A 16,038-nucleotide genomic window follows, 5' to 3' on the forward strand; every position below is an offset into this window, starting at 1 on the left:
TAGTATAAGGCAGAACATAGCAACAAGCACTAATAGACCATCAACCCTTATATCAGTTACTCAGCCTAACTTTAATATGTCTTATTTCCAAGAAGTTGACATGGTAACACTACTTGATGTGATTTCATCACTAAAATCCTCTACTTGTGAACTGGACCCTTTACCAACAAGCTTTTTCAAGCAGGTTCTGAGCTCATTAGCAAATGAAGTTCTAACGATTGTTAATCAGTCTCTGCAATTGGGTGAATTCCCTAAAATTTTTAAAACTGCAATGGTTAAACCACTATTAAAGAACAGAAATCTTGATCCCACAATTCTTAATAATTATCGACCTATATCTAACCTTTCCTTTCTTAGCAAAATCATTGAAAAAGTAGTGTCAATCCAGTTGAATGACTATGTCAAAGTAAATCAAATAAATGACACTTTTCAATCTGGTTTCAGAGCTCTCCACAGCACTGAAACAGCCCTAGTTAAGGTAGTAAATGACTTGAGATTGAATAAGGATGCAGGCAAACTCTCAGTCCTTTTTCTGCTAGATTTAAGCGCCGCTTTTGACACCGTTGATCATGAAATACTTCTTGATCGACTACAGAGCTGGGTAGGCCTTAGTGGCTTAGTCTTAGACTGGTTTAGATCGTACCTAACTGGGCGTGATTACTATGTAGCATTAGGTACCTCTTCCTCCACACGTCAAAAAATAACTTGTGGTGTCCCCCAAGGATCAATTCTTGGGCCGTTACTATTCAACCTATATATGCTTCCATTACCACACATCATTAATAAACATGGTATTAGTTATCATCAATATGCAGATGACACTCAACTTTATATTTCGCTAGAACCTAAAGCCCTAAAATCAATTTGCTCACTGTTTGACTGCATAGATGATATACAGACTTGGATGTCTGACAATTTTCTGCAGTTAAATAAACAGAAGACAGAGGTTCTTGTTCTTGGCAGTGATTCACAAAGGAATGATGTCCAGACTTATTTAAATCAAATGAATCTGAAAGCCAGACAATGTGTTAAGAACCTGGGCGTCACCTTTGATAATGAGCTCAGCTTCAAATCACACATCATGACTACATGCAAGACAGCTTACTTTCATCTTCGAAACATCGCTAAGGTCCGAGATATGCTCTCTCCTGCTGACAGTGAAAAACTTGTCCATGCATTTATCACATCAAGGCTAGATTATTGTAACGCTGTTCTATCTGCTCTTCCAAAGAGCTCTATTTCGCACCTACAGCGAGTTCAGAATGCGGCCGCAAGGGTTCTGACCCGCAGGAGAAAGAGAGATCATATTACACCTGCACTCCACTCACTGCACTGGTTACCTGTCAGCTTTAGAATAGATTTTAAGGTTCTAGTCATGGTTTTTAAATGTCTTCATGGTCTTGCCCCTCTTTACCTAAGTGAAATGATGGTTAGATATGTTCCAGTCAGGTCTCTCAGGTCTTCAAACAGTAATCTACTGGTGATTCCTAAAAGCCGATTAAAGATTGGCGAGGGTGCTTTTAGCCACTATGGCCCAAAGCTCTGGAATTCTCTTCCTGAAGAGCTCAGAGGCATTTCATCCCTGCATAGTTTTAAGAGCAGTCTCAAAACATTCCTGTTTAGATCCGCTTTTAGTTAAAACTATTAAGATAGAGTTTCTTATCTTATTTACTTTACTTTTTATTATCTTACTTACTTCACTTTTTACTTTTTATGTTATTTTAATATTTTTATCTTTAATTTCTTTTAACATTTTCTTCTGTCTTTTTGTCTTTGTCTTATCTCCTTTTAATGTTTCTTTTATTTATACTGTAAAGCACTTTGAGTTACATGTATGTATGAAAGGTGCTATACAAATAAAGATTATTATTATTATTATTATTATTAATGTTGTCTAATCTTCATGTGACGCTGGCATGATAGACATGGGCTGAGTTAGTACCTGAGCAAGTCATCAGCTATAAAGTGATATTTTCACTGTGTGTCAAAACCCCATTTCACCTGATTTATGTCGAATAATCAGCTGAATGATATTAGGACATGTGATGGAGTCTGACAGTGTGATGTTTCTGCAGGTTGCACACTGGAACACCCCAGACAGACAACAATCATCACTGCACACACAGGAGAGTCAGTACTACTGCCCTGCAGCTGCACAGAGATACAGGCCAAACCTGAGAGATTCACCTGGGAGAAATACAACACAAAGAGAAACACACTGGATGTGATCTCCAATGAGAGTGAACCGTACAGAAACAGAGTTCAGCTGGGTACTGCTCACTCTCCAGGAAATCTCTCTCTACTCATATCACACCTCACTGAAGAGGATGGAGGATTATACAGATGTGGTCTTAAAAGTGGGGGCGTTAGAGACATCACACTCACTGTTAAAGGTAAATCTAAATCTAGCTGCAGTGATGTTTGTATAACTTAATATATCTGGATAAATCCAGCACTCTTCTTTCTGCTACATATTCTGCTACATAAGAAAAACCCTATCTGGATCTATTTAGCTGTTAGACTTTCTGTACATGTTTGGTTTTGCGCTGTGTGGATTACTAGTAAATTTTCTTTTGATGATGGTAAATAACAGATGAAGTAATGTTGGTTTTATTAAGAGACATGTGTAACAAGACAGGATGCAGGTGGGAGCCTTGGTGATCACTGAAAACAGACAATATGAATCTACAATGCAATGCTTGCAAAGGGTATAAAGAATCAACATAAGCAGCAAACCCCACAGTGGGACCATGACGTGAGAGATTAGGCAGGATGCTGAGACACAAGTTTACATTTTCAAGCTTTTATTTTCAACACAGAGCAAAACATGCAATACACTAGCCAGACTGGGTCAAAACAAAGACAGACAAACAAGTCCATAGGGAACAGAGGAAATGTATATATTGTACATTTTTGTAGGGTGACTTCTGTAAAAGTTGTACTTCCTGAATCTTTAAGGGATTTACTGGAGACAATACAAGAATGTCAATGACCAACCATTTGTTTTTATACAAAAGTTGACTGTGTATATCCTGAATATAATGGCACCAATAAAGTGCCAGTGTAAACCTATATTTCCCAGAAAACTAGTTTCACTATAGGTTTACACTCTAAATGACAGAACACCCTGTTTGTGACTCATCCTTTAGTACTACATGTGCTCTAAGATGTAACACTTTGACTTAGCACCAGTTAAACTAAATAGTGCAGGAGGGTTTATTGTGTAACTAACAAAAACTTGACAGAACTAAACAAAGAAAGACTAACTAGACATAACGGACCATCCAACCAAGGCCAAAGAACCATGAACACACTGAGACCATGAACATACCATAAGATGAACATCACAGAGACAGACAAAAACTGACAACCAGGGATACAACACAAGGGGTTTAAATACATGGATGAAACAAGCAAATAAAATAGACACAGGTGACACACATGAAGAGGGTGTGGAATACAAAGCACATGGAAAGCAAAACCAGACAGATGACTGACAGAGAGGAGGGGCTAAACTGGAGATACAAACAAGACTGACAGGTGGGGTGGAGCCAGACGTGACATCAGTGGTTCAAAGACATTTATTTTACTTCAATATGCCATTTGTCTTAAGAGCAGTGTTGGGAACGTTACTTTAAAAAAGTAATTAGTTATAGTTACTCACTACTCAAAAAAGTAACTGAGTTAGTAACTGAATTACTCTATAATAAAAGTAACTCGTTACCAGGGAAAGTAACTATTTGTATTACAGTTAAAAAAAAAGTTATATGCCAATGAATAAGGATTTTTTGAAAAAGCAGTTTTCACAGTCAGTTGAAATGAGTAGATCAGAAAGGTGTATACCTTTTTACCTTTTGATGTTTATTGCACATCAACAGACCAGTGCAGGATAAAATCCTTTAAAATCCCAAATCTTTGTTAAAAAAAAAAATATATATATATATATATATATATATATAGAGTAAACAGTTACACTATATAAAGTGCATTTACATCTATCAAATTAAATTAAATTCTCGCAACCTGAGACAACTGGTTTGTTCACAACAGAAGTAAACTTAACAATACTTAACTTAACCTCTATTCTTAATTAAATAAATCAAATACCCAGTCTGGCAGACATTCAGGAACTTCAAGTATTTTCTTAAATAATGTTTATATCGCCACCTTGAAATGCTAATTGATCTTCAGCTTGCTCCTGACTCGCCATTTCTGCCTGTTCTCCGTTTGTGTCGTGTACTGGTGTACGCGTGTAACAACACAGGCTCTGATTGGCTACCATAACGCTGCCTTAGCCAATCGCTTACTGACTTGTTAAGTTAAAACAGGTGTTACACCGAGAACTGTGACCTATCGAGATCTGTTACTCCTCACTAGCCTGGGGCAGCGGTCCGCTCGCATTACTGTTAATATATCAATATTTAGTAGTGCTGTCAATTCCAGGTGCCGCGATTAAAAGTCCTCACCAGGATTTTGCTCAAGCTTGCTAGATTTTCTAATTAGCAATCCAGGTAAAATTAGTGGAATCAACACAATCCAGGAAGCCTGAGCAAAATCCTGGTGAGGACTTTTAATCGCGGCACCTGGAATTGACAGCACTAATATTTAGTAATGCACCGCTTTTAATGACCAGTAACGCCAATGGCTTTTGACAGGAAAAGTAATTAATTATTACTTTTATTACTAACCAGGTTCTTAATTTTCTTGAACAGATATATGAAGGGTAGAGGAGTCTCCAAGAGCGGGTTGGGGTTAAAACATTACTAAAGTAAAGTATTAATTACTAAAACAGTAGTACTTGTCAGGGCTGGCTGCAGGGTTAGTCCTTCTACCGCCACTGGGGGGAGCCCACGAGCCAGCTCCTGTCAGCATGATCACAATCAGCTCTGATGACCTGCACCTGTCCTTCCTCCTACTTAAAGAAGGCAGTTTCAGTGTCTCACTGCTGAGTTATTTGCAGCCTCATGCTGTGTGCATGCAGTCAGTACCTCTCCCGCAGTATTAAAGCAGTAATATTAAACACCAATAGTACTAAATCAGTACACCATCATAAACTGATAAAATGTTTCTGCCACCAGGAATCTCAACAAGGAAATTCACTCCAAGGTCTGATAGCACTACAAGGTCAAAGGCTCCATCTGATCCTTCCACTACAGAATCTTCTGAGCGTGCAGGGACTCAGGCTGAGGGTAACACACATTTACTGCATGTCAACATGTCCACCAGTATCTTAAGAAGTAGCTGTAATGCACACTGGGTAATGTTAGCTCCAGCTAAACTTTGACTACAGCCTCTTCTGAGAGTGTAATGAGAGCCTGTTGGTTAACTGGTAGTAACTAATTCATGAATATTTGAAGAACTTGACCTGTCTTGTGGATGTCTAAAGGTGAATACAGAAACAGTGAGATACCATCAAGATCTGAGATTTACTAGAAGATTGTAGTTGAATGTGGGTTCACTCTTTGGCAAGGAGCAGTAGCAATATTGATTAATTATGAATTATGATACGGGGCACCATCCTGATTTCTCATGAAAATAAGTTTGGATTACGTGAACAGGTGAAATATTGTTATCAGTCTCATTACCGAACGGTGAAGTTCTGTATCAGCACAGTGCCCTAATACCACTCAACAAATATATATTTACTACCATGACCAATTTAATTTAAAAATGTCACATTTTATTGAAGGGTTAATGTCAAAATTACAAGTTTTACAATAATATTTGGGATATTTGGCTCAGGATAATAGATTGTTGTATCAGGTAGGCTAACTAGTCTAAATCCAGAAAACAATAAAAGAACAATTATTAATTAAGTGAATAGGAATGGATTATATACAGTAGTAAAAGGAAAACCTTCACTAAACAAAGTGTTATGAGTAAATAAGTGCTTAGAGTGGGATGTCAGAGAGAGGGCAAAGCCCAGACTGTCATGTAGGGCTACGCCCCCCTCTCTAGCTGTCACTCTGGTTCCCTGCTCTGTGTTGTTCCCTGCATGTCTGTTACCATGGTTTCCCTCTGTCTGCCACACCCATGTCGTCAGTGTCTCCTCCTGTGTCTTGTTAGTTCTGTGTACTTATAGTCCCTGTGTTTCCCTAGTCGTTGGTTGTTTTGGGGGGCAAACATAACACTCCGCTTTAAAATTAATTCTCCCGTCTCGGTCCGCCAGTACGATGAGGCTCAACTGATGAGGCTCAGGGATTCCGTGTCATGCAGTGCCGTGCTCAGGGTCCTAGTACCTGTACAATTAATGGCCCGATGCAGGCAATTTAAAAACCAGGACATTTCCTCATAAAAAATAAAATAAACCCGGGACGCCGGACGTGAAATACGGACATGTCCCGGGAAATACGGACGTTTGGTCACCCTAAAGTAGACAGTCTAACTGAAGTAGACAGTGTGGCTAATTAAGTATACAGTGTAGCTAACAGTAGCACTAATCCTACTAAACAGAATATTATGTAATTCTACAGAGAGAATTATACACTACAGGAACCTTAAGGGACCAGATAAGGTTAGTCTCTCAAACGGTATCAGGGAATGTACTTCCTGTTGTTGTGATCTGTAGGTCTCCAGAGTAAAGGAGTGGAAAACTGTTGTTTTCTGCATTAAAGGGCAGATTATTTTCACCCTTTATGTGCTAAAGTTGATTAGAAATTATGTTTCTTAATCAAAGACTATCAATAAACTAGTTTAAGCCACCTTTCTGATAATGTGTGTGACACAGGGCTTGAGCTCCAAGAGATTGCAGTGGTCTTTGTGCTCCACCACCTCTCACCCATCACCTCTCATCCCTCACCCATTACCTCTCAAACCATCACCCCTCACATCTGACTACTGTTGTTGTTACAGACTCTCCTCAGACTCCGCCCTACTTCCCTGTTGCCATGGTCACTGTGATCTTCCTCCACATTATCGTGGCTGTGGTCTACTGCACCAAGAGAAACAAAGGTCCACATATCATTAAACAAGCAGCTCTCATCTTTCTAGTTTTCCTGTGTGCATGAATTCACATCCATTTTTCTGACATCTCTACCAGATCATCCCAGACTTCACTACAGCACTGCTGATGGAGATGGAGCACTCAGTCTGTAGTAGTGGAGTTCTGCCACAAATGTCCCACATAACAGATGAAACAGCTGATCACCATAAACCACCAGTCCATGTTTCACACAGACCCACGAGAGGGAGGCTGAATGTTCAAATGTCCATTACATCATCATCTTGTTCTTTAATACTGCTGTTGCTTTTATCATCAGTATATTGTTTATTGTTTAATTGTTAATTATACTGTTGTCCCCAAAATAAATAAATGAAGTTATAATTTGCATGTCTGTTTTACATATTCATACATTTATATCAGGATCTGGCAAAACATTCACCCAGATGTGGGTTGAGTCAGGCAGACTGCACACAAATGTGGTCAAGCAAACTACAGGGTGCAAAATAAATAAACACACAAATATAATGCAGAGACGCCACTGACCGGACCAACACAGTGTGGTGTGAAGACCTTACAACAGGAACTGGTGTTTATGGACAGTGTGTGATAGATCAGTACAGAACACAGGGGGTGTGGAGCTGGTGCAGAAAACACCAAACATGCTTGTGTTGATATTTAAATGAAAATCAACTCTGTAATGTGATGGCTGGGAGAAACAACAGAACTAAACTTCCCAACAACAGCCACGGGAAGGACTGGCTCTCTCATTCAGTGAGGCAGATACACAGAAATAAACTTCTCAAACAAAAGCAGGAGCCAAGAAGGAAAAAACACAGAGAGGGGGAAAACTTGTCATTTTAGTTTTAGGGAGAAAAACAACCCAAGACAAGAGAGAGGGACATGAGAAAAGGGAGAATCAGAGGTTTGAGAACAAGTCCCAAAACATCTTCCAGAGACACCGGCTGAGCTGTATGCCAGAACTCTGACCTACAATTCAGCAACCAGTGTCTTGGAGTGAGCTGCTAATAAGGCTGATCAAGCAGGTGTAGCTCATCTGGCTTGATTAGCCCATCGGCTCCCTCTGGTGGTCAGTGGTGGTGTGGTGCTGGAGCCAACCCTTATAAATTCTGAAAATATATTCATCATTTATACTTTTCATGTCTCTAATAACATAATACAGGAAGATGATAAAATCCTGCACAAGGCTTGGCTAGGATGTATTAACCAACCAACGACTATGATCTAATAATAACTACTACTATACTATACCCATGACCCATGTCTCAACTACCCAGTAGCCTACTACTAAGAAGACAAGAGATTCACACACCCTATTGTAGGTACCATGCTAAACCAGCAGGTAGCAGTACCAATGGCAACACATTGAACTTGCTCTGACGGAAGTAAGGGTGTGTCTACAGTACGTGGTTTCCAGGTACTTAAATACCCTGATCAGCCATCATTCTCTCTCTCTCTGGTTTGACCTATTTAAGAGAGGCTTTACCATTGCTCTCTTTGGTTTGACTGACACTGAGGTTAGACCTATTAAAGAGAGGCTCCGCCATTTCTCTCTCTCCGGTTTTGTTTGAGAGCACGCGAACTTTGGTATGACTAACAGCAAACAGCTGAAAGTCGTATTTGTTAATTAACGAGCCCGAGTTACGGTGCAATCTAACCATCAACTGATCAACGGTACCGCGACAAACGATTCACCTAACTACTTCAATCAAGCTTGATGACGCGGCCACACGGACTGAAACAAAGGCGATCAATTCCCTGTTAAACCGTGAACGAGACATTACTGGACTTCATATTCAGAAGGACGATTCCCAGCACACCTGGATGACGTTATCAACGAGGAGCCTGTGGTGGAAATTCCCTCCTAATTCAGGGAGGACGACGACACTACCCAAAATCCTCAACACGTGAGACTCTTACCGCTGGGCTTAGTTTATCAAAGGGCATAGTTACTTGAACGGTAGACTTAGTCCAAGTTTAACTAAAACCTTCTCAGTGTTTTGTGTTCAACTTTGTTTAGATAGTCTTCATCAAGATTTGTATATACAAAGTTCTCTTTGCTGTGCATGCAATCTCCATGTTTTTATCTTGATTAATTGACAACTTGTAGTCTCCATTCTCAGATACACCACATTAATTTTTAGTTATTAAGCCAGCTCCATTACTCTTTGTTCTGACCACGTTGGAATAAATCAGGTGAGCTCATTAAAAAGTAACATAAAACAGGAAGATGATAAATCCTGCACCTAACATCCGGAGTCATGCAACAGGCTTGGCTAGGATGTATTAACCAACCAACAACCATGATCTAATAATACCTACACAATACTACTAAGAAGACAAGATAGATTTCACACACCCTATGCACACACTAGTTGCTTGAACAGAACACAGCAGCAGCTACAATCTGATACTGGCTCGACAAGGATCCAGAAGCACAGCGCACTATGTTCATGGTCCATTGCCTCAACTGCCAAGTACTCAGACCACCAAACAAACCTGGACTGACCTTCAAAACAAAGTGACATGGACACACACAATACCTTGCAAGCTTTTCCTTGGGGTCATCAGGAAGGCACCTCCCTTCGTTGGTGTTTTGATTAATTGAGTCCCCAACACCTCCAGAAGGCTCATCAGTGGAGTCTGGCGTCCCAGACCCACCCCCCTCCAAGCTCACAATGTAGCCCATCACAAAATTTACCAACAACCCTGCTACCCGACGGCTATCGGAAAAGTCAAGTGACAATCCTACCCATATCTCAACATCACACACACCAAACAATTTATCTCCAAGTACTATCCTTACCCCACCTAACCTCATCCCTTCTTAGCCACACCCACTGACTAGATCTCTCAGCTACCTCTGACAACTCCTTTACCACTGCTCTCATCACACAGCCTCTAAATCCAAACTCAGCCAGTAGTCTTGTGGCAGACTTTGCCACGAAACCCCTAGCCCCTACCTCTACAGGTCTAATATATGCTTGCCAGCCCCGCTCTCTTACCTCAGCCACCAAATCTGCATACTTCAACCTTTTCCTTTCATATGCTGCATCAACTTCGTCCTCAAATGGAACAGTTAGCTCTATGAAATACACTATCCGCTTACTTTCAGAGTACAACACATCTGGCCTCAAGTTTGTGACAACAATACACTCTGGAACCTGCAATTTACAGCCTACATCAACCAACAGTTTCCAATCTCTTGCATCAGCCCACTTATCGCCAACTTTTGAAAACTCTGCTGGCTCCTTGCTATGCTGCCCCTCACACACAAACCTAATTACTCTATTGGAACTAGCAACTGGCATGCCACTAACTTCCAACCGCTTCTTATCAAGTGCACCTGCCAGTGATTTAAGTACCTGATTATGCCTCCATGTATAACGTCCCTGTGACAAACTCACCTTGCATGCCGACAGGATGTGCTTCAATGTACCACTTCCTGCACATAGATTACAAGTTGGATCCTCGCCTAACCACTGCCCAAGGTTTTGTGGAGTTGGAAGCACATCATGGGTGTAAGTGTAGTGTGTGTTTTAAGCTTAAGATGTTATGGTTACATTATCACATATATACATTTATAAATCACTTAAATTAAGGTTCATTTAATTATGTTTATTTAAAACACTGTTTAAACAATGTGCTGGGACACCTAGATCATATTTATGGACTACCATAAAAAATGCTTGTGTGCTTCTAGTCTGTTTCAGTCTAAACAATGTAAATAGTTACAGAAAACACACTGTGGGAGCAGTAACCAGGTTTGTGTAGAAACAGCTCTACCTTGAGGCCACATTGTGCAATTGAATCCTCTGAGTTTCTGTATCATATGTGTAATTCAGGGCGTGTGACCCATTTAAATGTTTCAGTAAATATAGCAAATAAGAGTGTGAATGGGGGTGTTCTGTGTAGATGATGAAGAGTGGTATATTCTTGTGGCAGAGTTATATAGTGTGTGTGTGTGTGTGTGTGTGTGTGTGTGTGTGTGTGTGTGTGTGTGTGTGTGTGTGTGTGAGAGTGAAGACTGTGGCAGTTTATATGTAGCAGTTTTTTGAGAAACAGGAGAAGCATCAATGTCCATTTTTTGTTTTCTGAAAATGGAGAAATGCTGTGATCATAATAAACACACTTTTGGTTCTTATGGTTTCACTCTCAGTGGTTTCCGTTGATTACTATGGTGTTCAAGACACCAGAGGTCCTGCTTTTACACAAACTCTACAACTCTGTGCAGAATAAATACTGGCGGGTGTAGAAAGAAAAACACATGAGTGTAAATGTCTAATCCTCTCTGTACTGTGTGTACAATGACTTTTTCACTTTTAGAGATGTGTAGCTCCAAACTCATGATTATCATGAAGTTCACATGTAGAGATGCAGATTTCATATAAAGGAGAGAATAAGGAGTCTTTAGTAAAACACATTCAGTGTTGTAGACCAAAGGCACCTGCAAAAGATCTTGTAGCTACTAGACTGACTGCTGTCCAAGGTGCTGAAACTGCTCCCTTCATCCAGGTGCAGATCCTGTGCTGTACACAACTGCCCTGTATATGGCTGCCCAGTGGGACCCAGACACTGTGCAAAGGTTATCCTACAAAGGTTTTTAGCACTATTGTTATTTAAGGCTTACACCTATGAGTCCGGAGAGTCCGTCATTTGATCTTCTACTAGCATCTGTTTCACCTACATAAACCGCGTCTTCGCGGTCAAAAGACCGCTTAGTCTTAACGCAAGAAGCATGGTACTGACCCATAATAACCGCTAGATGGCGCCTCTAGCAGAAAGGACAGAAAAAAAATTGAGCCTGAGTTGTTCAACCAGAACCTAAATTTTAACTTGAATTTTTGGATACATGACTAAATTTCACATACGTTTTTTTTAAGAAAAATGGTTTCAGGTTTTCATATTGGAAGCTCTGACCTCAACATACGCAGATGTTCAACTTACCTGATCAAGCTTGTCTGTCTAATACACTGGTGAATTTGTTCTCCAGTAATGTGTATGAACCAAACCACAACTCAGTTAGAAATGTTTCCACTTTAAGGCCCTAAAGAGAGAGAAACAGACAGTGTTCCGTCCAACTGCTGTCAGTGAACTGCACTCCACACATTCTGCTGTCAGTGAACTGCACTCCACACATTCTGCTGTCAGTGAACTGCACTCTACACACATTCTGCTGGCTGTGAGAATGTGAGAATATCTGCTAGATCACTGACTGATAAGGATAAAGAGGACGTACCAAATGACAACTACACACCCCCACTGCACCACTATATTTGGAGTGTGTTGAAGTTAGAAGGACATCAGACCTTCATTTGAATACACTTCCTCTCCACTATAAGTGTGTTTGTCAGAGTATTCAGTAGCCTGTAGCATTGAAGAGTGTGTTGTGTATCAGTCCTGCAGTGTGTGTGTGTAGTGTGTTGAAATTAGTAAGAATGCAGGTGTGTGTGTATCTGCTCCTTGTGCTCCATGCTGCAGATGGTGAGTGTGACTTTCTCTCTAATTCTGAACATTATCAAATATCCTCTCAGTAGATACTTTATAAGAAACACTTCACACATCTATTAGGAGTCCAGTTAGAGACGACATCTACATTTGTGACCACATATAAAATACACTTTAAAGACACAGGATGACAGTAAGTGTCAGTGAATGATGTGTCTGTGTGTATGTATGTGTTTGTGTATGGGTATGTGTATTTGTGTATGTGTGTGTATGTGTGTGTGTATGTGTATTTGTGTGTGTTTGTGTGTGCAATCCAGTATTAACTTACAATGACTCATCACACCCTGTTGTGTGTACATGACTGCATATATACAGTCTGGAGTGAGTTGTACTGTTAGTGAGTATAATATGGGGAGTTGAAGTGGGACTGGAGGAAACGCGTGCACACACACACACACACACACACACACACACACACACACACACACACACACACACACACACACACACACACACACACACACACACACACACACACACACACACACACACACACACACACACACACACACACACACACACACATATATTGGGCAGTCATGGCCTGGCGGTTAGGGAACTGGACTTGTGACCGGAGGGTCGTGGGTTCGATTCCCAGACAGGCCATGACTGAGGTGCCCTTGAGCAAGGCACCTAACCCCAACTGCTCCCCGGGCGCCGGGCTAGGGCTGCCCACCGCTCTGGGCACGTGTGATCCACAGCCCCCTAGTAATCACTAGTGTGTGTGTGTGTTCTGACTGCACAGATGGGTTAAAAGCGGAGGACAAATTTCGATTGGGGTGTAAAAAATCACAATTGACAAAATATGGCACATTTATATATATATATATATATATATATATATATATATATATATATATATATATATATATATATATATATACACTGCTCAAAAAAATAAAGGGAGCACTTAAACAACACAATGTAACCCCAAGTCATCCACACTTCGTGTTCAGATAGGAAGCAACACTGACTGTGAATCAATTTCAACTGCTCTTGTGCAAATGGAATAGACAACAGGTAGAAATGAGAGATTTTCAACTGATTTCAAAGATTTTTATTAACTGAGATCTAGGATGTGTTTTTTTAGTGTTCCCTTTATTTTTTTGAGTAGTATATATATATATACCGGTTGTGCTAACTTCATGGATCAGCATATTGATGCTGATCCATGAAGTTAGCACAACCGGTATATATATATATACTACTCAAATATATATATATATATATATATATATACAGTATATATATACACACACACATACACACACACATACACACACGCACGCTCGCGCACACACACACACTCCTCTTTGAGCTCTCATAGTTTGTTGTGCTGTGCTGTTCCTCTTATTACAGAAGTTTAGAAAAACTGGTTTACAAATGAAAAACCTCAGCGAAAAAATGAACACCACAAAGTCCCAGCATGCACCTCTTCCTCCTTACATATGTATTGCTAGACTTGGTGCAACATCTAGCAATGCATAGCTCTCTCTCTCTCTCTCTCTCTCTCTCTCTCTCTCCTTGTTTGGGTTCAAGTCTCCTCTTTTGTTCCTCTTCAGTGGTGTGTGAATGACGTCCATGTTTCTTTCACACACATGAAGACTGTCAATCACCCTCCAAATCCTCCTCAGTGACAGTAATTAGTTGTGTGTGTTGTAATGTTTTCACCGTCTAACTGTGTTATACATTACTTATAGGTAGCATCAATATGCTGATCCATGAAGTTAGCACAACCGGACACATTTGTTGGGTTCAGCTACTTCAACATGTGCGTTGGTTTATTCGCATGTGCACATACATCATTCATCCGGGTTATAGCACCCCCTACAGGTGATGTGGAGGATTAACCATTATAACACCAATACATCACAACTCCTCCCTTCTTATTCAATTACTGGCTGTTTTGACAACAGTGGTCAATAGGTACAATTAAACTACCATAAATGTTTATATCAGATGAACAGAACAACCCAAAACAAAAAGAAAGAAGAAGAAAAACTAACTTGGGCTAGGGGGTAGACTGCCCCATCACCTAGAGTGTACCAAGGGATTATTCTGCCCTTTTCTTCAAGCTACACTCTCTAACATGAACACATGCAACACTTCAATTTAGAGAGTCAGTTTATCTGGTGGTTTGCGGTTACGCCTGGGGTACCGATTCAATGTATGCTGGTGTGTCGCTGGAATGTCAGTTTGGGCAATGTCTGACTGCCCTGCTGATGTAGTGATCTGCTCGCTGGCCAGACTGGGAGTTTCAGGCTTTTTACCAGGGTCAGTCGGAGCGGGTGGACCATCCATGCTGGATGCAGGATGCACATCAGCTGCTGCTTTGGTGATGTCAGGGTGACAAGCCGTCATCTGGTCAGCATGTCGATTCCACTTATGTGTTGATCCCACACTGACCTGGTAGGATACTGGACCAGCCTTTGATGTAACAGTACCAGCCGTCCACTTTTCCTCCCCCTTCCGGTAATCCCGAACGAGAACTGGATCGCCGACACAGAATGTTCTGGCCTTTGAGTGTGTTGCCCTGTAGGCACACTGGGCTCCTTGTGCGTGACTTACTACCGCTGCCACACTCGGCTTTAACAGGTCCAAGCGAGTGCGAAGCTTGCGATGCAGGAACATCATTGCTGGTGTCTCCTGAGTTGTTGCATGAGGAGTGTTCCTATATTGAAGCAGAAAAGCATCCAGTCTCTTTTGCACTGTTGAGGTTCCCCTTGATGATTTCATGGAATGTTTAAAGGTCTGCACGAAGCGTTCGGCCAGACCATTCATTGCAGGGTGGAAAGGAGCTGAGCGCACGTGTTTAACGCCATTAGATGTTAAAAAGCTGGCGAATTCCTCCGACGTGAATTGCGGTCCATTGTCGCTAACGAGCACTTCTGGGACTCCATAATGACTGAAAAGACCTTGAAGTACTTGAATAGCCTTCTGTGACGTAGTCGAGTCCATTATTATTACTTCAGGCCACTTCGAGTGAGCATCGACTATAACAAAGAACATGCATCGCTCAAACGGGCCAGCAAAGTCAATGTGAATGCACTGCCATGGGGCTGTGGGCCAGGGCCATGGGTGCAGAGGTGTAAGACTTGGTGTTCTCTGTATGCGTTGACAGGACACACACATCTTGCATTTCTCTTCAATCTGAGCGTCAAGACTAGGCCACCACACATAGCTCCGTGCCAATGCCTTCATCTTAACTACTCCAAGGTGCCCCAAGGGCAATTCTTCCAGCACCTTAGTACACAACTTAGGTGGAACGATCACCCTATTCCCCCACATTATACAGCCTTGCAGTAAGTTCAGTTCATTTCTCCTTACTATGTATGGCGAGAGACTATTGTCTGACTCCTTGATAGTGGGAAAACGGCCAGTGGATACCATCTCCATGACCTGGGACAGTGTGATGTCTGATCTGGTTTCACGCCTCACGTCGGCACAACATATGGGCAAACAATCCAAATGATTAATGAGGAAGGTGTCAATTGTCCCCTGTTTTTCCTTATGCAGGACGGGCAGCGGCAGACGGGACAAACCATCTGCATTACCATGATCAGCAGCAG

At 41.2% G+C, this 16,038-nt stretch overlaps 1 protein-coding gene across 4 annotated transcripts in view; it reads left to right on the forward strand.

Moving 5' to 3' along the window:
* Positions 1-16,038, forward strand: part of LOC143522692 (polymeric immunoglobulin receptor-like) — a 93,027-nt gene that overhangs the window by 8,324 nt on the left and 68,665 nt on the right. For 3 of the 4 annotated variants that reach the window (XM_077016444.1, XM_077016448.1, XM_077016447.1), the window contains 4 exons: positions 2,076-2,393; positions 5,079-5,189; positions 6,853-6,951; positions 7,040-7,330. In XM_077016444.1, coding sequence (XP_076872559.1) covers positions 2,076-2,393; positions 5,079-5,189; positions 6,853-6,951; positions 7,040-7,095 — 584 coding nt within the window. In that variant the 3' untranslated portion in view covers positions 7,096-7,330. Of the gene's footprint in view, positions 1-2,075; positions 2,394-5,078; positions 5,190-6,852; positions 6,952-7,039; positions 7,331-16,038 lie in introns of those variants that run through there. The other variant, XM_077016445.1, reaches the window with a different exon arrangement.

The sequence above is a fragment of the Brachyhypopomus gauderio genome, chromosome 9, assembly GCF_052324685.1.
Source record: "Brachyhypopomus gauderio isolate BG-103 chromosome 9, BGAUD_0.2, whole genome shotgun sequence".
Taxonomy (NCBI): Eukaryota; Metazoa; Chordata; class Actinopteri; order Gymnotiformes; family Hypopomidae; genus Brachyhypopomus; species Brachyhypopomus gauderio.